This window comes from Nelumbo lutea, chromosome 1 (genome assembly GCF_056320005.1).
Source record: "Nelumbo lutea isolate HS-2025 chromosome 1, American lotus-T2T, whole genome shotgun sequence".
Lineage (NCBI taxonomy): Eukaryota > Viridiplantae > Streptophyta > Magnoliopsida > Proteales > Nelumbonaceae > Nelumbo > Nelumbo lutea.
In genome coordinates, this window is record NC_142684.1 from 136,433,999 (window position 1) to 136,450,879 (window position 16,881).

Sequence of the window (16,881 nt, forward strand, 5' to 3'; positions counted from 1 at the left end):
TCTTTTTTTCCTCCTTTCCCCACCATCTGCCTTCTTTTTTTTTGTCATTTTTCGCGCTCTGTGCAGAAAAAAAAAAATGTTTCCTCAACAATGGACGTCTCCATGCGGAAACCAATGCACGGCCAAATACGCAGCTCTCATGCAGATCCCATGTAACATATCTTCATTTCCCTTTCTATCTCCTTCTGTGTTTTCTTTCTTTTGATGAGAAGGTTGCTTTTTTGTATTTTCTAATGGATTTTAGATCTTAAATCGTGTTATCTTTATTGAACTAAGGTTTTCTCTGTCTTTCTTTTTTCGTATACTTTGGAATGCTTGTGATTTGTGCTCTCATTCAATGTTTTCTTTGGACTGTGTTAAGATCAATCTATTTGGTTCAAATACACACATTTACCTAGTAACATGTTTGTTATGCTTCAAAACATCCATCTACTCATTCATACATATGTACTTAAATAGATACATGTATATATACATACATACATACGTACATAAACGTAACTTGTCTGTAGATTCCTGCTTGTATTGCGTATATGAACCATCATGTTCTATATACATACACAATTACCATTGAGTCTCTCTGTTTTTATGCTATTATTAATCTCTCTGTTTCTATACATGTAAATATGTGTTTATGCATGTATATATTTCTGTTCCTGTAAGAGAATTTGTAAGTAGTGTTTTTTGCCATATAATCCTATCCACCCTTAGCTTTCCATCAGATATTATCCACATGGTAGACAATTTATTTATTTAACCAACTGTTGGATGAGGTATTAACAGAAAAAGTATGCAATCAAGCCCTTACAATTGTTTAACTGTTAACAGATTCCGCACTAATCCCATCCAAGATTTTGTGCTGATGTATAGGATGCATCGGGTTTGATATGGTTCCTGTGTGCTTTGTTTCTGCACTAGTGTTCCATTCTGTGTTTTTAAGCTATAACGTATAGATGATGGTTGATGTTTGTAAAGAGAATGCATGAAAACACAATGGACCATGGACTGTTGCTACCTTGTTATTTGATCTACAAGCTGTGCTATAGCCTGTATGCCATTTTTTCCTGGCCTATCTGGCTGTGTAATTGCAAACACTTCTGCGTATGAAGCATGTGCTCATAATTGTTCCCGTTATTGTGCGTGCTATAACAAATGTCTATAATTGCCAGTTATGTTTTATTTGTGAACAGTAATATGCTACTGCTAAAACAAGCATCTAATTATGTTCATAATTGTTCCTCAATTAAATTTCCTAATAATCTATGCTACTTTTTTACAGGGAGAGTATTCTGCAAAAAAGGTTGTGACTCTGATGGAGAGACATGGGAAGAATGTGAGTGTTATCCTGCTTTCTTTACTGACTGGTTCATTTGGACTTTTTTGAAAGAATAGTTATGTCAAATCACTCTTTAATCATTTATGCACATGTTATTGTAATCTATAATTTCTATTTTTCTATATTTAAGGTTATACTGTCTTGATGTCAAGGTGAAGAATGTTTAACTGCTGCTTCATTCAAAGTCATAAAAATTGACATCCTTGAATCTTTCAGGATAGAAGTCCTATGTAGGATGTCTGCTTCACTTTGTCTGCTAGGTTGCCTTCATCATCTCAAATTGCACTTCTTTTTATAGTACTTGTAGATTGTAGAATTGTTAAGGATATAAAGATGGTAAACAATGAGTATCCTGGTGTTGGATAATAGGAAATAGTGGGAGTTTCAAATTGCTTATGCTTCAAGTCCTGGGATCTCCTCAAAACTAACAAAAAACTATGTAAGGAAACTGATGTAACCGTTTTTCGGCCACGTACCAATGTTTTGTGATGTAAAATTTTTTGGCTAAGTACCTCGTCATTTGACCCGGTGGTGGCGTGCCTTAGTGATGAGCTACTTGGTGGTGAACTGCCTACTGGCAAACTGCTTGGTGGAGAACTGCCTAGGGGCAAACTGCCTGGTGGCGAACTGCCCGATAGTGAACTGTCTGGTGGCGAACTGCCTGGTGGTGAGCTCCTTGGTGGTGAATTTCCTGGTGGCGAACTGCCTGGTGGCGAGCTCCCTGGTGACGAATTGCCCAGTGGCGAACTGCCTGGTGGCGAGCTGCTCGGTGGCAAACTGCCTGGCGGAGAGCTACCTGGTGGCGAACTCCCTACTAGGCGGCCGGTGACTTAGAGAATAGTGGAGCTCCCTGGTGCGGCGCAATCCGATTGCCCTCAGCATGAGGTGGTCTTCTTTCCTTTGTAGGCAGTGGGAGATGAGGGACCTGCGAGAACTCCACCTTTTCCTCCTCTTTGTAGGCGGCGGGAGCTGAGGGACCTGCGAGAACTGAATCAGAGGTCCCGGAGGTATTTTCCCGACGGGGGCTCTCCGACGCTTAAGTTAGCACTCTGATTGTAGAGAGCTTTGAAGATAATATGAGAGAGCTAGAGAGCATGGGTTACTTCCCTTTTTTCATCCCCCTCCCCTTTGGGGGGTGAGGTCTTTATATACCGGAGTCCTCGCGGGTTAGGTGGGTGAAAAGCCTCCAAACGGTAAGACTCGTCACATCCTGTCAGAACCGGGGTATGGTGGTGAACTCCTCGAGGTCGTCAGGCTGGCACTTGTGTCAGACGGCCAGGTCGGCGCCTGGGCCAGGTTGTCAAGGCGGCGCCTACATCAGTTGGCGGGTCAGTGTCTGGGCCAGGTCGTCAGGTTGGCGCCTGTGTCAGTCGGCGGGTCAGTGTCTAGGCCAAGTCATCAGGCAGGAGATCTTCCTGCAATACGCCAAACTACTCCTGTACCGAACTTCTCAACAAGTGGCGAGCTGCCTATACCAAGCTGTCTGGGGGCGAGCTGCCTGGGGCGGAACTCCCTGGGGGCGAACTCCCTGTGGCGAGCTGCCTGTGGTGAGCTCTGCCGAACTGTTTATGGCGAGCTCTGCCGAGCTGCCTGGCTCTTTGGCGAGCTCCCTGGTGAGCTACCGAGCTCGTGGGGTATGTACGCCGCCGAGTTTATCGGTGGGCGTCTTATGGGCGGCTTGGCCGGATCATGTGCTAGGCTGGTCCAGGTCAGCCAGGTCGCGCGCCAAGCTGCGCCAGGTCGTGCAGGCCGCACGCAGGTCGTGCAGGCCACGCGTCAGGCCACGCGTAGGTCACGCCAGGCCGGCCAGACTGGTGCCCGGGTGGGTCACCAACTTCGTAAGTTTGTTGGCTGGGTGTTTTCCTAGTTGTCACGAGGTGCCACGTATCACAATTCCACTGGAGGGCCAAATCTGCCCTCATCAATAGCCCCCCACTCCCGAGCTGATAGTAATTCAGCGAAGGGAGTAGATTTCTTTTGGCCCATAAGTCGATGAGATAGTAAGTGCTGTTCCAATTACTAGTGTGGCCCGTAGGCTTTGGGAGCGACTCGTAGTCTACTCTTCTTTAACTTTTGCCCGTGCCGAAGAGGCGACCGGGTCTTAAGTAGTAATGTGGCCCGTAGGCTTTGGGAGTGACCAGTGGTCTACTCTTTTCTAACTTTGCCCGTGCTGGAGAGGCGACCGGGTCTTAAGTAGTAATGTGGCCCGTAGGCTTTGGGAGTGACTAGTGGTCTACTCTTTTCTGACTTTGCCCGTGTCGGAGAGGCGACCGGGTCTTAAGTAGTAATGTGGCCCGTAGGCTTTGGGAGTGACTAGTGGTCTACTCTTTTTTGACTTTGCCCGTGCCGGAGAGGCGACCGGGTCTTAAGTAGTAATGTGGCCCGTAGGCTTTGGGAGTGACTAGTGGTCTACTCTTTTCTGACTTTGCCCGTGCCAGAGAGGCGACCGGGTCTTAAGTAGTAATGTGGCCCATAGGCTTTGGGAGTGACTAGTGGTCTACTCTTTTCTGACTTTGCCCGTGCCGAAGAGGTGACTGGGTCTTAAGTAGTAATGTGGCCCGTAGGCTTGGCCTGTGAGGTGTCGAGCTATGATGGTGCTGCATCAGCTTCGTAATGCCGGTCACCTACTCCTACAAGAAGCTACTAGGAGCTCGACCTTCGGGGGCAGCACTACTAACTTTAGGTTGCCAGCTCACATGGGAGCCTTGGAAGGCTCGACCGGTAAGGGCGCCTATGTAGTCAGTTGGCCGCCAACTCCCGCGGAAGCCACGAAGAGCTCATCTTTGTAGGGGGGACCTTGCGGATAGGACTGATGTGGCATTATCTGAATTGAAAGTAAGGTTGGTAGAGCTACTTAGTCCGTTAGCTCCCTGCATAGTCTTTGAGTTCATAAAAAGTGTAAACTATAAAGCGATAGCTTCAATTTCTAAAAAGTGAGGATTAGCTTTGGTAAGATGAGAACTTAGCTTTTGTAGGATGAGAACTTGGCTTTTTGTAGCGTGTTCCCACAGATGGCGCCAATTGATGTAACCGTTTTCGGCCACGTACTAATGTTTTGTGATGTAAAATTTTTTGGCTAAGTACCTCGTCATTTGACCCGGTGGTGGTGTGCCTTAGTGATGAGCTACTTGGTGGTGAACTGCCTACTAGCGAACTGCTTGGTGGAGAACTGCCTAGGGGCGAACTGCCCAGTGGCAAACTTCTGGTGGCGAGCTCCCTGGTGGGGAACTGCCTGGTGGCGAACTGCTTGGTGGCGAGCTCCCTGGTGGCGAACTGCCTGGTGGCGAATTGCCTGGTGGCGAGCTGCTCGGTGGCAAACTGCCTGGCAGAGAACTACCTGGTGGCGAACTCCCTACTAGGCGGCCGGTTTCTTAGAGAATAGTGGAGCTCCCTGGTGCGGCGCAATCCGACTGCCCTCAGCATGAGGTGGTCTTCTTTCCTTTGTAGGCAGTGGGAGCTGAGGGACCTGCGAGAACTCCATCTTTTCCTCCTCTTTGTAGGTGGCGGGAGCTGAGGGACCTGTGAGAACTCCACCTTTTCCTCCTCTTTGTAGGCGATGGGAGCTGAGGGACCTGCGAGAACTGAATCAGAGGTCCCGGGGGTATTTTCCCGGCGGGGGCTCTTCGACGCTTAAGTTAGCACTCTGATTGTAGAGAGCTTTGAAGATAATATGAGAGAGCTAGAGAGCACGGGTTACTTCCCTTTTTTCATCCCCCTCCCCTTTGGGGGGTGAGGTCTTTATATACCGGAGTCCTCGCGGGTTAGGTGGGTGAAAAGCCTCCAAACAGTAAGACTCGTCACATCCTATCAGAACCAGGGTATGGTGGTGAACTCCTTGAGGTCGTCAGGCTGGCGCTTGTGTCAGGCAGCCAGGTCAGCGCCTGGTCCGGGTTGTCAGGGCGGCACCTGCATCAGTCGGCGGGTCGGTGTCTGGGCCAGGTCGTCAGGTTGGCGCCTGTGTCAGTCGGCGGGTCAGTGTCTAGGCCAGGTCATCAGGAAGGAGATCTTCCTGTGATACGCCAAACTACTCCTGTACCGAACTTCTCTACAAGTGGCGAGCTACCTATAGCGAGCTGTCTGGGGGCGAGCTGCCTGGGGGCGAACTCCCTGTGGCGAGCTGCCTGTGGCGAGCTCTATCGATCTGTTTGTGGCGAGCTCTGCCGAGCTGCCTGGCTCTTTGGCGAGCTCCCTGGTGAGCTACCGAGCTCGTGGGGTATGTACACCGCCGAGTTTATCGGTGGGCGTCTTATGGGCGGCTTGGCCGGATCATGTGCTAGACTGGTCCAGGTCGGCCAGGTCGCGCAGGCCGCACGCCAGGTCACGCAGGCCGCGTGTCAGGCCGTGCGCTAGGCCGCGCGCAAGTCGCGCAGGCCGTGCGCAGGTTGCCCCAGGCTGGCCAGACTGGTGCCCGGGTGGGTCACCAACTTCGTAAGTCTGTTGGCTGGGTGTTTGCCTAGTTGTCACGAGGTGCCATGTGTCACAATTCCACTGGAGGGCCAAATCTGCCCTCATCAGAAACTAAGTTGTCTGTGGACTTAATTGAATGCCCTAGAAGCTCAATGTTGTACAAGAAAGTCTATATCAGATGGTTGAAAAACTAGAGTGGTAACATTAACCCTTTTATTGCTTAATTGAGCTTTTAGTCTAATTACGTTTGAGTCATTCCCCAGTCCAAACAATATAGCATCTGCCAAATATTGGCAGCAGTAGCAGTTATGGAAATAAAGAAGTACCTTGGCAATAGGAGGAAAAGCATGAATAAATGTGTAATTGTATAAACCCTTTTTATGTTTCTAGTTATACTGAATAAGTTTTGTTTTTTACTGTCCATTGTATACCTTCTGTTGATTAAAGTGGAATAAGCAACTTGGGTTTCCCTATGATTTTGAAAGGAAGGCTTCCATTGTCAGAAACAATATTTTTATAACCATTTAGAGAATATTTTCACTCAGTACCTCTAATGATATTCATTTTCATGTCTTGGTGATAAGAATGGAGTTTCTCTTATGACAGAGACTGTATCCTGGGCTTTCTAGTAGAAGGTTGTTTTACCAGCCTAAATGGTAGCGTCTTCTGGGCTCTCAGATTAGTCAATTTCCTTTCAAATATGCTTCCTAGAGTGGGGCTTGGAGGCAACTTTTGTATTGCCATACTTACCCCTTGGGTTGATCTGTTATTCCTGCTGTACTTTTGGGCTTGATTAGGAATGCAGGGAGAGTAGCAAATTAGCAAATAGAGCTAGCTAAAGAAAAAAGTTGTGTACCTTCTAACTACTACCACTTTTATGGAAGAGTAAAGAGTGCATTAATTTTTTTGGTAATAAAAATAAAATTTATTAAAAAGGAAAAAGAGAGTACAAGAAGGGAGAGGAGCCCAAGACCCTTGAGAGAGTAAAAAAACAAAACCTCCAGAACTCAACGCAATAGAAACAAGACCACCTGGACTCAGAAGTAGAAGCAATAAACCAAAAGCCCAAACAAAGAGACCTACTAGAGCTACAAACCAGAGCAACCATAAACCATACGTCTCAAGAACAAAAAAAAAAACTCCAGGATAGCATAATCAAACATATCAAATCCTCGAGACAGCAGCATAGATCTTTGATGGAGCAATACCAGAACCTCCCTCAAACATTGCATCCTGCAAATCACTGACCACTAAAGCTTCTAGAGTTTTCCTGGTCTTCGCAATCTTCTTGCTTTGTTTAATCCCAAAGAAGCCCCATTTAGCCTAGAAAAAGCCTTTGAAACCAGAATATCCTGTTGTTTCTTCTGTTTCTTAAACCTTCTATTTGCTAGAATATTTTTCCGGAGCTCCAGCGAACATGAGGGTTTCTCATTAATCCTTTCCAATTCCAGCACTATGTTTTTCTCAAATATCTGGGCATCAACCAAGGCTTCAGTCTTTTCACCGAAGTCCTCTACCAAATTAGATGTAGTTGAGTTATTGTGGCCTTCATTGACTAGTGGAGCCTGCACTTGAATACCTCCATCACTCACCCTAACAGGCAACATGTAACTTTCCTCCAATTCTTTGAACATCCTCCTAGTAAAAGATTCACCTCCCAAAACAAGCAAACATAGAGTTTTATTTACCTTGATGGCTGTTTCTGCAAGCTTGGTTACATCAACTTCTTTATCTTTATCAATTTGATGAGTGCATTAATGACATTGTACAATTTAGTTCCTGATGTGAGGATTTAAGAATACACTGTATACCACTTTATAACTGAGTTAAGATGATATTTCCATTGGTTTATATCTTTCTCTATGCATTTGTAGTCCCCACTTCCCACTTCTAACAATTTTTGAGTAGTGGTTGAAAGAAACTTGTTCAGAGCCCATACAATATGAATCCTTGAGGCTCTATCTGGTCGGATGTTGTCTGATCATTCCAGATAGCCCTGGATAATTTATACATGATTTGGTGTTTTCCAAACCCAACATGACCACTGTCTATGCAGAAACAGCAATTTCATCATTTACTTGAGCTTTCTTTTACCAATTGAAACATCTATAATATATAAAGCAGATACTTGACTTGAGTTCTGTGCAGGTCATAAAAGTTAAATCCAAATATCATATATCATAATTGGGTAATACTTACTCGCACATGTGCACAGAATGTGCTCTTACACTAGTTGATAATAATGTTATTGTCTATCAATCGATGATACATAATGAGATTGCATATCGGGACCTTAAATGATATTCTTTTTTTTGTTTTGTTTTATTGTGTCACTTTCTTCATCTAACGCTTTCCTTTTGATCCCAAAAAGAAAAAAAAAATAAATGTTTATTCTAATATTAGCGTCTATCTCTTGAATGTGTCCTTTTTCAATAGTGTTCTGTCCTTTGTGTGTGTGCGTGTGTGTGTTTTATTTTCTAAGTGGAATTTATTGGGGTTTTCCAGATTCTCTTATAGTGATAAGTAGGCCCATTATTTGAATTCTGCAGTCCATTTTCTCTTCTATTTTGAACCTATAATTAAATATAATGCATGTTCAGGTTTAGAGGAGTGCAATGAGATCTGCTATAAGGATCCTGTTTTGAAGGACCAGCAGTGGAGTGCTTACATTGATCGTTCACCAGGAGCTGAACAATACTCAACGGTTTTTCCCTTGACCATATCTCTATTTCTTAGTATCTGCACCATGCTGATTTTTATAGAAAAATAAAAACTTTATTAAGGGCCATTGCTTGGTGCAATGGTAAAATATTGGGCTGGAAAGCGTGAGAGTGGAAGTTCAAGTCTGAGAGTAGCCACTTTGTGCAAAAAAATGCCAAAGGTTAGGGCTGTATGCAGTCTACCCCTCCCAAGACCTCAGATAGATAGGGACAACATTGCATAACCTTTAGCAAAATAGAAATTTTATTTATAGAAGAAAGAAAAGGTACACTTCTGATAATGGGTGCTGGGCTAACACTCACATGCAACTCAGTTGTAAATGTTCAATGACACAGTATTTGGACTTATAGTGGTTTCCCAAAAATTATGGTACTAAAGTCTGTCTGATATGTTTGCCTGAGCAAATTCAGGTAAAATCAGTAACCAATCCATTATCATCTTTCCTATATGAGCAATAATTCTTTCAATCCTTGTGGATTTATCCTTGAACAATCTATTGTTTCTCTCCTTCCATATTCCCCAACATATTGCAAAATGGAATAAAACTCCAGCACCAACAGATCTTTGTCCTCTTACTTCCTTGAATCTTCAGCCACTTGGAAACATCTCTTCTGGATTATTAGAGTAAAAGCACTGTACTCCAAACATAGAAGAATAAACCTGCCAAGATAAAATCTGCCACCTTGTAAGTTATGAGCAAATGTTTCAGGTTTTACTAGGAAATATCCACTTTTCTCCATATGCTTCCTATATTTGTGCATAACTTGAAGGTGATGAATTCAGTAGCAAAAGGTTAGGTAATATTGTTCTCTTGGCTACAAAGTCTGATGGTTGATTGAGTTATATGCAGAGAAAGGATATAAGAAGTAAACCACCACTCTTGTCTACCAAAACTCGCTTCTTATGTTAACAAATATTCTTAGTTACAATTTCCAATAAAAAAATGTTAACAAATATTACTCTATTTAGAATGGTCTGTTTGTCATACTACAGGTGACGTTCTTCCCAATCTGTCCTTTCTTATTGTAGAGAGACTGGGCCGAATGGGCCCTACTGTCTATTTTATGTTTCAGTAGTAGGTTATTTATTTTGTATGCTAATGGGCCTGTTAACTTCTTTTTAAGTTATTTCAAGTCTATGCTTAGTTTGACACCCACTTAAGGGCTGATTTGTAATTAACCACATTAGTGAAGATTAATAAAAGGATTAGTGAGGGGAGAGAAGTGATTATCAAAGCCTCTTCGTCTTCCTCTTCTTTTTCTCCACTCCCTTCTTCTATTCTTCCGTTTTCTTCTTCCTTTCTCACTTTTTACTTCTTTAATCAAGTTTCTTATCAGATTTAGAAGTCAAATTTACTTCTTGGTATCAGAGTAGGTTTTCCCTTATTTTTTCTTTTCTCTTTTCCCATACACCCTTTGATTAGGAGTGTGTGTGGAGAGATAAGTTCCTGATAGGTCAGGGAATATTTTTGCCTAGTTGGTAGAGGGTTTGGGGAGTTAGAATCTGACCGAAAGCTGCCAAGAAGCAGAATTGTAATTTTCTGCCTAAAACCCTAGCCCACTAGAGAGCTTTCAAGTTACAGGTCAGGGAATATTTTTGCCTAGTTGGTAGAGGGTTTGGAGAGTTAGAATCTGACCGAAAGCTGCCAAGAAGTGGAATTGTAATTTTCTGCCTAAAACCCTAGCCCACTAGAGAGCTTTCAAGTTACAGGTCAAGGAGAAGATATGGGTGTGGCGCTCAGGACTTGGGAGGTGTAATTTGATCTCTAGAAGTGTGTTTTTGCGCCTTGTAGGTGGTTTGGAAGCTCTGGTAGGAGCGGCTACCACTTCTCTCTTCCTCTCTGATAACCGGGTGCAGTGAAACCCTAGTTTTCAAGTCTCCAGGTACTATATTGACCTCAATTAAGTTTATATAGACTGAAAAACTGGTTTTTTTATTTTCGTTTGATCAATGGAGCATTCCAAAAGTGAATCGAAGCAGATGTTGGTATCCAAGGTCGGCCTGGTAGATTCCTTTTTTACTGGAGTGACCACAATCAAGCTAGATGGCACCAATTATCTAGCTTAGGCATAGTTTATATGGATTCACGTCTGTAGTAGAGGTAAACTGGGATATCTCACAGGCAGTAAGGTGAAACCCGCAGAGACAGATCTTGCATATGATAAATGTATGCAGGAGAACTACACTATTATTGGATGGTTGGTTAACTCTATGCAGCCCCATATAAGTCAGCATTATCTCTGGATGTCTTCGGCCAAGGAAATTTGGGACAATGTTACAGAAACATATTCACAAAAGTTGAATGTGGCAAGAGTCTATAAGCTGAAAAGTGATGTGAAAAATCTAAGACAGGGGGAGAAGAGTGTAGAAATCTACTATTTCATGCTGAAATCACTGGCAGAAAATTAATGTTATGGAGGCAGTTGTTTGGGAGAGTATTAATGATGTAGAAACTTTTAGGAAACTGGTGGAACAAAACAGGGTGTTTGAGCTTTTTACAGGACTCAACCCTGAGCTCGACATTACTAGATAGAATATTTTGGCAAAAGATGAGGTCACTCTTGCTTAGGCATATGCTATGGTAAGCAGTGAAGAGAGTAGGCGATAGGTGCAGTTATAGAGCCCACTTACAGAATATTTTGCACTACTGGAATAAAGCCAAAAGGTCCAACCGAGAAGAAAGAAGTGATATTTGAATACTGCAAGAAACCAAGGCATACTAAGGACACTGGTTGGAAACTCTATCCTAATCTTCTCCTAGACAGGTTTTAGAATAACAAAGATAATAGCAATAGAAACAATTTTAAGAAGAATGGTCAAATAGGAAAGCCTAAGAATGCTAATGTTGCCACATAACCTGAAGGAGGGAATAAGGAGAGTGAAGAAAAGTCAGCTATAGAGCAGTTGGCAATAGTAAAGGCAGAGTTTGAGAAGTATGGGAGGTTACCGAATCACTTGGAAACCACTATAACAGCATCCTACCCTTCTGGCAACACTTCACCATCTGCATTTGCTCACTCAGATACTCATGCTTCTGCAAATCATGCTTTTGTTTCAAATAATCATAAAATCCCTTGGATTATTGATTCTAGTGCATCAGACCATATGACCAATTTGTCTAACCTCTTTTGTTCCTATCAACTCCTCTCTGGTAGAGAAAAAATATCTCTTTCTGATGGGTCTCTTGCTCCTATCTCTGGCAAAGGAGATATCAAGGCCTTTGACACACTTGTCTTGTCCTCTGTTCTTCATGTCCCTAAGCTTAATACCAATCTTTTATCTATTAGTAGCATGATTAAATCCATGAACTATAGCATAACCTTTTTTCCTAGCCATTGTGTTTTTCAGGACCTAAAATCTTAGAGGACGATTAGGAGTGGCCATGAGGCGAATGGAATATACTTGTTGGACACACCTAATAGGAGTCTTGGACCACCTAATGGAGTAGCCCTGGAGTTTGTTGTGTCAAAGTCTATTGATAGGATCATGTTATGTCATTTGCGGTTTGGTCATTTACCTTTTCCAGCCTTGAGCCATTTGTTTCCCGATATGTTTAAGGGAATGTCTTTTATCGAGTCTTCATTGTGAGTTTTGTGAACTTGCAAAGCATTGTAGATAATCTTATTTAGTAAGCAATAAAAGATCCATTTCTCCTTTCCATATTGTGCACTCTGATGTGTGGGGGCCATATCATTTGCCTACTATAGGGGGTTACAAATATTTTATTCTCTTTATTGATTATTATCCTTGCTATACTTGGATTTATCTCATGAAATCCTGGGATGAAGTACCAGCTATTGTGAAAAATTTTCATGAGCTTATCCTTACCCAATTTAATACACGGATCAAAATATTCCTATCTGATAATGCTAAGGAATATTATAAGAACCTTTCATCCTACTTTGAGACCTTTGGGGTTATTCATCAGAGTTCTTGTTCCTACACTCCACAACAAAATGAAGTGGCAGAAAGAAAGAACTGCCATGTGGTTGAGGTTGCTCAATGCCTCCTTTATAGTTGTGCTTGGCACAATGGTAAAATCTCAAGTCCACAAGCATGAAAAAATGGGTTCAAGTCCAAAAATGATCACTTCATGCAAAAAATGAGGTTAGGTACATATCCACTTCATCCCTCCCCTGACCCTAGATATCCAGGACCAGCACTGAGTAATAGCCTTTACCTATTTCTCCTACATCTTAAAACACTCAATCCCAAAGTGATCAAAGATAAGTTGTCTTTTGCTTTTAGGTTACCTGCTGGAGGTTGCATTGTGTCTTTGATACTTCAATGTTTTGACTGAGGATGTTTTATTTGCATTATTTTTTTTCTTTTGTATCTTTTTTGACCTTTCTATATTGTCTCAGTTTCATGTCATGCTAAATGAAGTGCTGCTAGTCCTGAAGGACCTAGTCATGTATTTGTGGTTTATTCTGTTAATTACCATCATAACTCCTCATTAGTTATTTTCCTGTTCAAGCTCTCTCTGTTGCTTTTGGATGAAAGTATATATGAGAAGTTATGAAGTTAAAATGTGGTGATGAAGCTGAACATATCCTCAAAAGTTTGCGATCATTTGGGTCCATAAGGAATAAATAGGAAAAGGGCAATGGCTGCACTTCTAGTTCTGTCTTCCTATTCCACTGATCAATATTGTACTTGTTTTTCTGCATACAGGAATGTTTCCACGCTTGTGTATCTGGCTGTGCTTACAAGGTCAGTATTGTATTCATGAGTTAACCTTGCAATTGCATTTAGTCATTTTGATTGAGTTAAATGTAGAATGTTTTTGAATTGTAGCAAAGTATTTCCGATTTGATTTGCTTAGTGAATTCTTCTTTGCAACACGGATGTCGTTAGTGAGTGGGAGCAAACTTCTTGGTTGCCCAAAGATACAGACCATGGATAAAATCGATAGAAATTTTTTCTGTGCTTGATACAAACAAAATACTATACCATGAAGTTTCTGATACTAATCCAGGAGCTTTGAAAAGTTTCCTGGTGTATTGGTAATTTCCATCCATTCTTTTCCTTTTCTATTCAAGAAATTATAGGCCAAATGCTTATGCACTGCTAGCAGATAATCAATGCACGAAAGTTCAAGTGTCTGTGTTCTTGTTGCGAGTTCATCCCAACTCCTAAGAAAAATGTAGATGATCTGTACCATGGTTTGCACGTGCAGATGTGTGAACTACATATTACAAAATGATATCAATTCTTGTGATCTGTAACAAAAGAAGAGCTTATGTATTTCCAACTAATAAGTCACTTACATACATCATAGTGATCAGATGATCCCAGTTATAAGATCCAATGCAGTTCTTTAGTATTGGTGGGAAAGGTAAAAGGCTAGAAAAGGAAAATCCAACCAACAGAAGAAACAACAAATGGTAAGTGTCATCTGATCACCATGACTTGGGATGTGGTATCTTCAAACGCAGCTCTGCTATTAGCCTTGTGACTGCCAAAAAAATATATAATGCTACAAGCACCAATAAAGTAGAGTCGATATCCATTTAATAAGTAGGTTGTAACTTGTGAGCAAGGGAACTGTCACCCATCCCTTACCACTGTCTCTAGTTTAATAGAATATATCATGTTTTTTTTTCCTGATCATTATTATGTCATGCTTTCATAGTTTAATGTTTTAAATAGGTCTGAATACCTCAAATGTTCTGAGAATTATATGACACTCATGCTGTATTCTATTCCTAAAGTATATATAAATATCTGTCATGGCTTGTTTCATACAGTTTGGTATTCCATCAGAGGAAGTTGATCAAGTTCAGCCTAACAGGCCATCATCCAAGCCTTGTATCGTGAAAAAATCTCCCCCATCTTACACTAAAACCTTCATCACAATTGAAGACATTCCCTCTACATCTGCATAGAGAGAGAGAGAGAGGATATATTCTACAATACATACGTCTGCCTAGATACAAGGATACATTATTTATCCTGTTGACTCAGTCAGTCTACTAGCCCCTTCCTGGAGAAAAAGGGTTATATGGTTTTCTGTCTCAACTACCACTCCAGATTATTTGAGTTTCTGGTGACCCAAAAATGGGTTTGGTGGGATTTTTGGTGAGACATAAGATAAATTGACTGTAATTTTAGAGCCCTCTTCATTGGCTAATGATGCACGAGACATTGACAATGGAAACAATAGTGACTGTGTCATGTTCTGATAAACTTTGACACTGTATCTTCTGTAATTTTGTCATTGATGCATACAATCAGGATTAACAGTTTACTTTTGGGATGTGATTCTCCATAGTTGTTGTGATGCTGATCGGTGCAATGTTACCTTTAGGATATAAGTTCATCAAATATTGTTATAGGAGAAGAATTAACATTTTACTACATAAGAGGATGAAGGCACAAACAATGGCGAACCAACCAAATAAAAATAAAATAAATAAATGAAATCAGGTGGATTTTAGAGTTCTTTTTTTTAACGTTTCCATATACCCGATTGGTACCGATTGCTTAGTGGATCTGGTATAAACCCATTACATAACACCAAATCTACCAGACCTGGAACCAATGAAAAATAATATTAATAGGGTCCAGGATCTTGGCATATATGCACCCGGATAGGGCTGTCAATGGATCGGTTCTACCTAACCAGCTGAACCAAACCGATTATACCAGTTCTGGTTCTGAGATTTTGTCCCGATTAATAATTGGGTTCATTCTAGTTACTACTTGTTCCAAACTGTTCAGACCCGAACTGATTTTTTATTAATAATATAAAAATGTTTCCCAATTTTTCTAATTTTTATTATATTTTGTCTAAAATGGTAAATTTGATAAATAATATAAGATAATTATAGTTAAATCACTTGATTTATTAACATATTAATATTTTATTATTTACTGACATTTTTATTAAGTTTATATTATGAAAACAAGGTTTTAAATATCGAGTATCAGTACTTTTTTTATTTTTTTTTCAAATCCGGTTCAGGAGGATCGGTTTAAGGTTTCTCCACCCCCTGAACTGGTCAAAACCCCAATACACCCTCTGTAAAGGCGTATCAGGGTGCTATCGATATGTGTTGATACTTTGAACCTTGATGAAAAATCAAATTTTAATTTGTTATTTATATAAATAATTATATTTATCAGTATAAATGGTCCAGGACTGGAACACCTTGTCCCGACCCATTGACAGCCCTAGATCCAATGCAAAACTGAACTAAATGCAAATTTTGCACCTGGTTCAGTTTTGCATCTGTTTGCTTGTAACTATGATTTGCACTGCTACTTGATACATAATTATATTTATTCTTTTTTCCTCATTTGCATTCATTAGCAGTGCAAATTTTGCATCTCAAAAACTGAATAAAATTTGCACCACCTACTTCCTACATCAATTCTCTCTCATAAAGTGGGGGGCCACATCATCTTGTTTCTTACCTTACTCTCAAAGGAGATCAAATCTGTGCCCCACATGCACATTGCACGTCTGCATTGGGAACATCTCCCAAAGTTGTCACCAACAAATAATAAGATAAATTCAAATATGAGACAAAAGCAAATCAGAAATAACGCTCAGTCGTTTTGCAGTATTGCACTCCCATCTATTTAATACATTACTAATTAATTGAGCCTAAGGCTGTGTTTGGTTGCGATGCAACTAAATTTGCATTGATGGAAAATAATGGCAGTGCAGATGAGTTGAGTGTAAATCCTGACCTATTTTTGTTTTAAATTTTAGCTTATTTTGTCTAATTGCAGTATAAATAAAGTAAATTAAGACATGAAGCAGAATAAAGTAAAACCCAAAAACAAAATTAAACAACAATTTAAATTTTATTTCATTTGCACTTTCATGCATTTGTACTAGTGCAAATAAAATTGTCAGATTGTCTCTCAGACTTGTGCAAATTGTGGGGCACAGATGTGAACTCTGTGGATCTCCTATCTACAAGACACTACAGCCATTCATCAGAAATATCTCCTTGCATGGGAACATACAAGTATAAGAGATGTTCCTAATGTGTGACTGCAATAGCATGTAAATAGGTGGGGGTGGGGTTCTTGTTCGTAGGAGATCTGAGGACCTACTAATATCCACACCGACCCACATGAAATTGCAGCCACACATGGGGAACATTTCATGCTCTTACATGTTATTATGCATGGGGAGATGTTTCAATGCACGGAGGTAGTGTTTTGTGGGTAGAGTTCTTGTGAGTAGGAGACCCCAATTCGGGTTTAGCATATAGGAATCTGGATTTTCTCCTCATAGAATGGTTCTCATATCCATTTCATAGCACTTGCAACCTTGCATTGGGAACATCTCCCATGAATGAAAAGTTACACGTACCGAAGATGTTCCAAATGTGTGGCTTCAATGTGCTGTGAGGAGAGTGACTTTGTGAGGACCATTCTATGAAGAGTAAATTCAAACT

At 41.2% G+C, this 16,881-nt stretch overlaps 1 protein-coding gene across 1 annotated transcript; it reads left to right on the top strand.

Moving 5' to 3' along the window:
- The first annotated feature begins 23 nt into the window (after positions 1–23).
- On the top strand, positions 24–14,723 carry LOC148877801 (uncharacterized). The gene is made up of 5 exons (XM_088944193.1): positions 24–152; positions 1,280–1,333; positions 8,344–8,447; positions 13,139–13,177; positions 14,215–14,723. The coding sequence occupies exons 1-5, from the start codon at positions 77–79 to the stop codon at positions 14,350–14,352; spliced, it is 411 nt and encodes a 136-aa protein (XP_088800319.1). The 5' UTR covers positions 24–76; the 3' UTR covers positions 14,353–14,723.
- Positions 14,724–16,881: the final 2,158 nt, after the last annotated feature.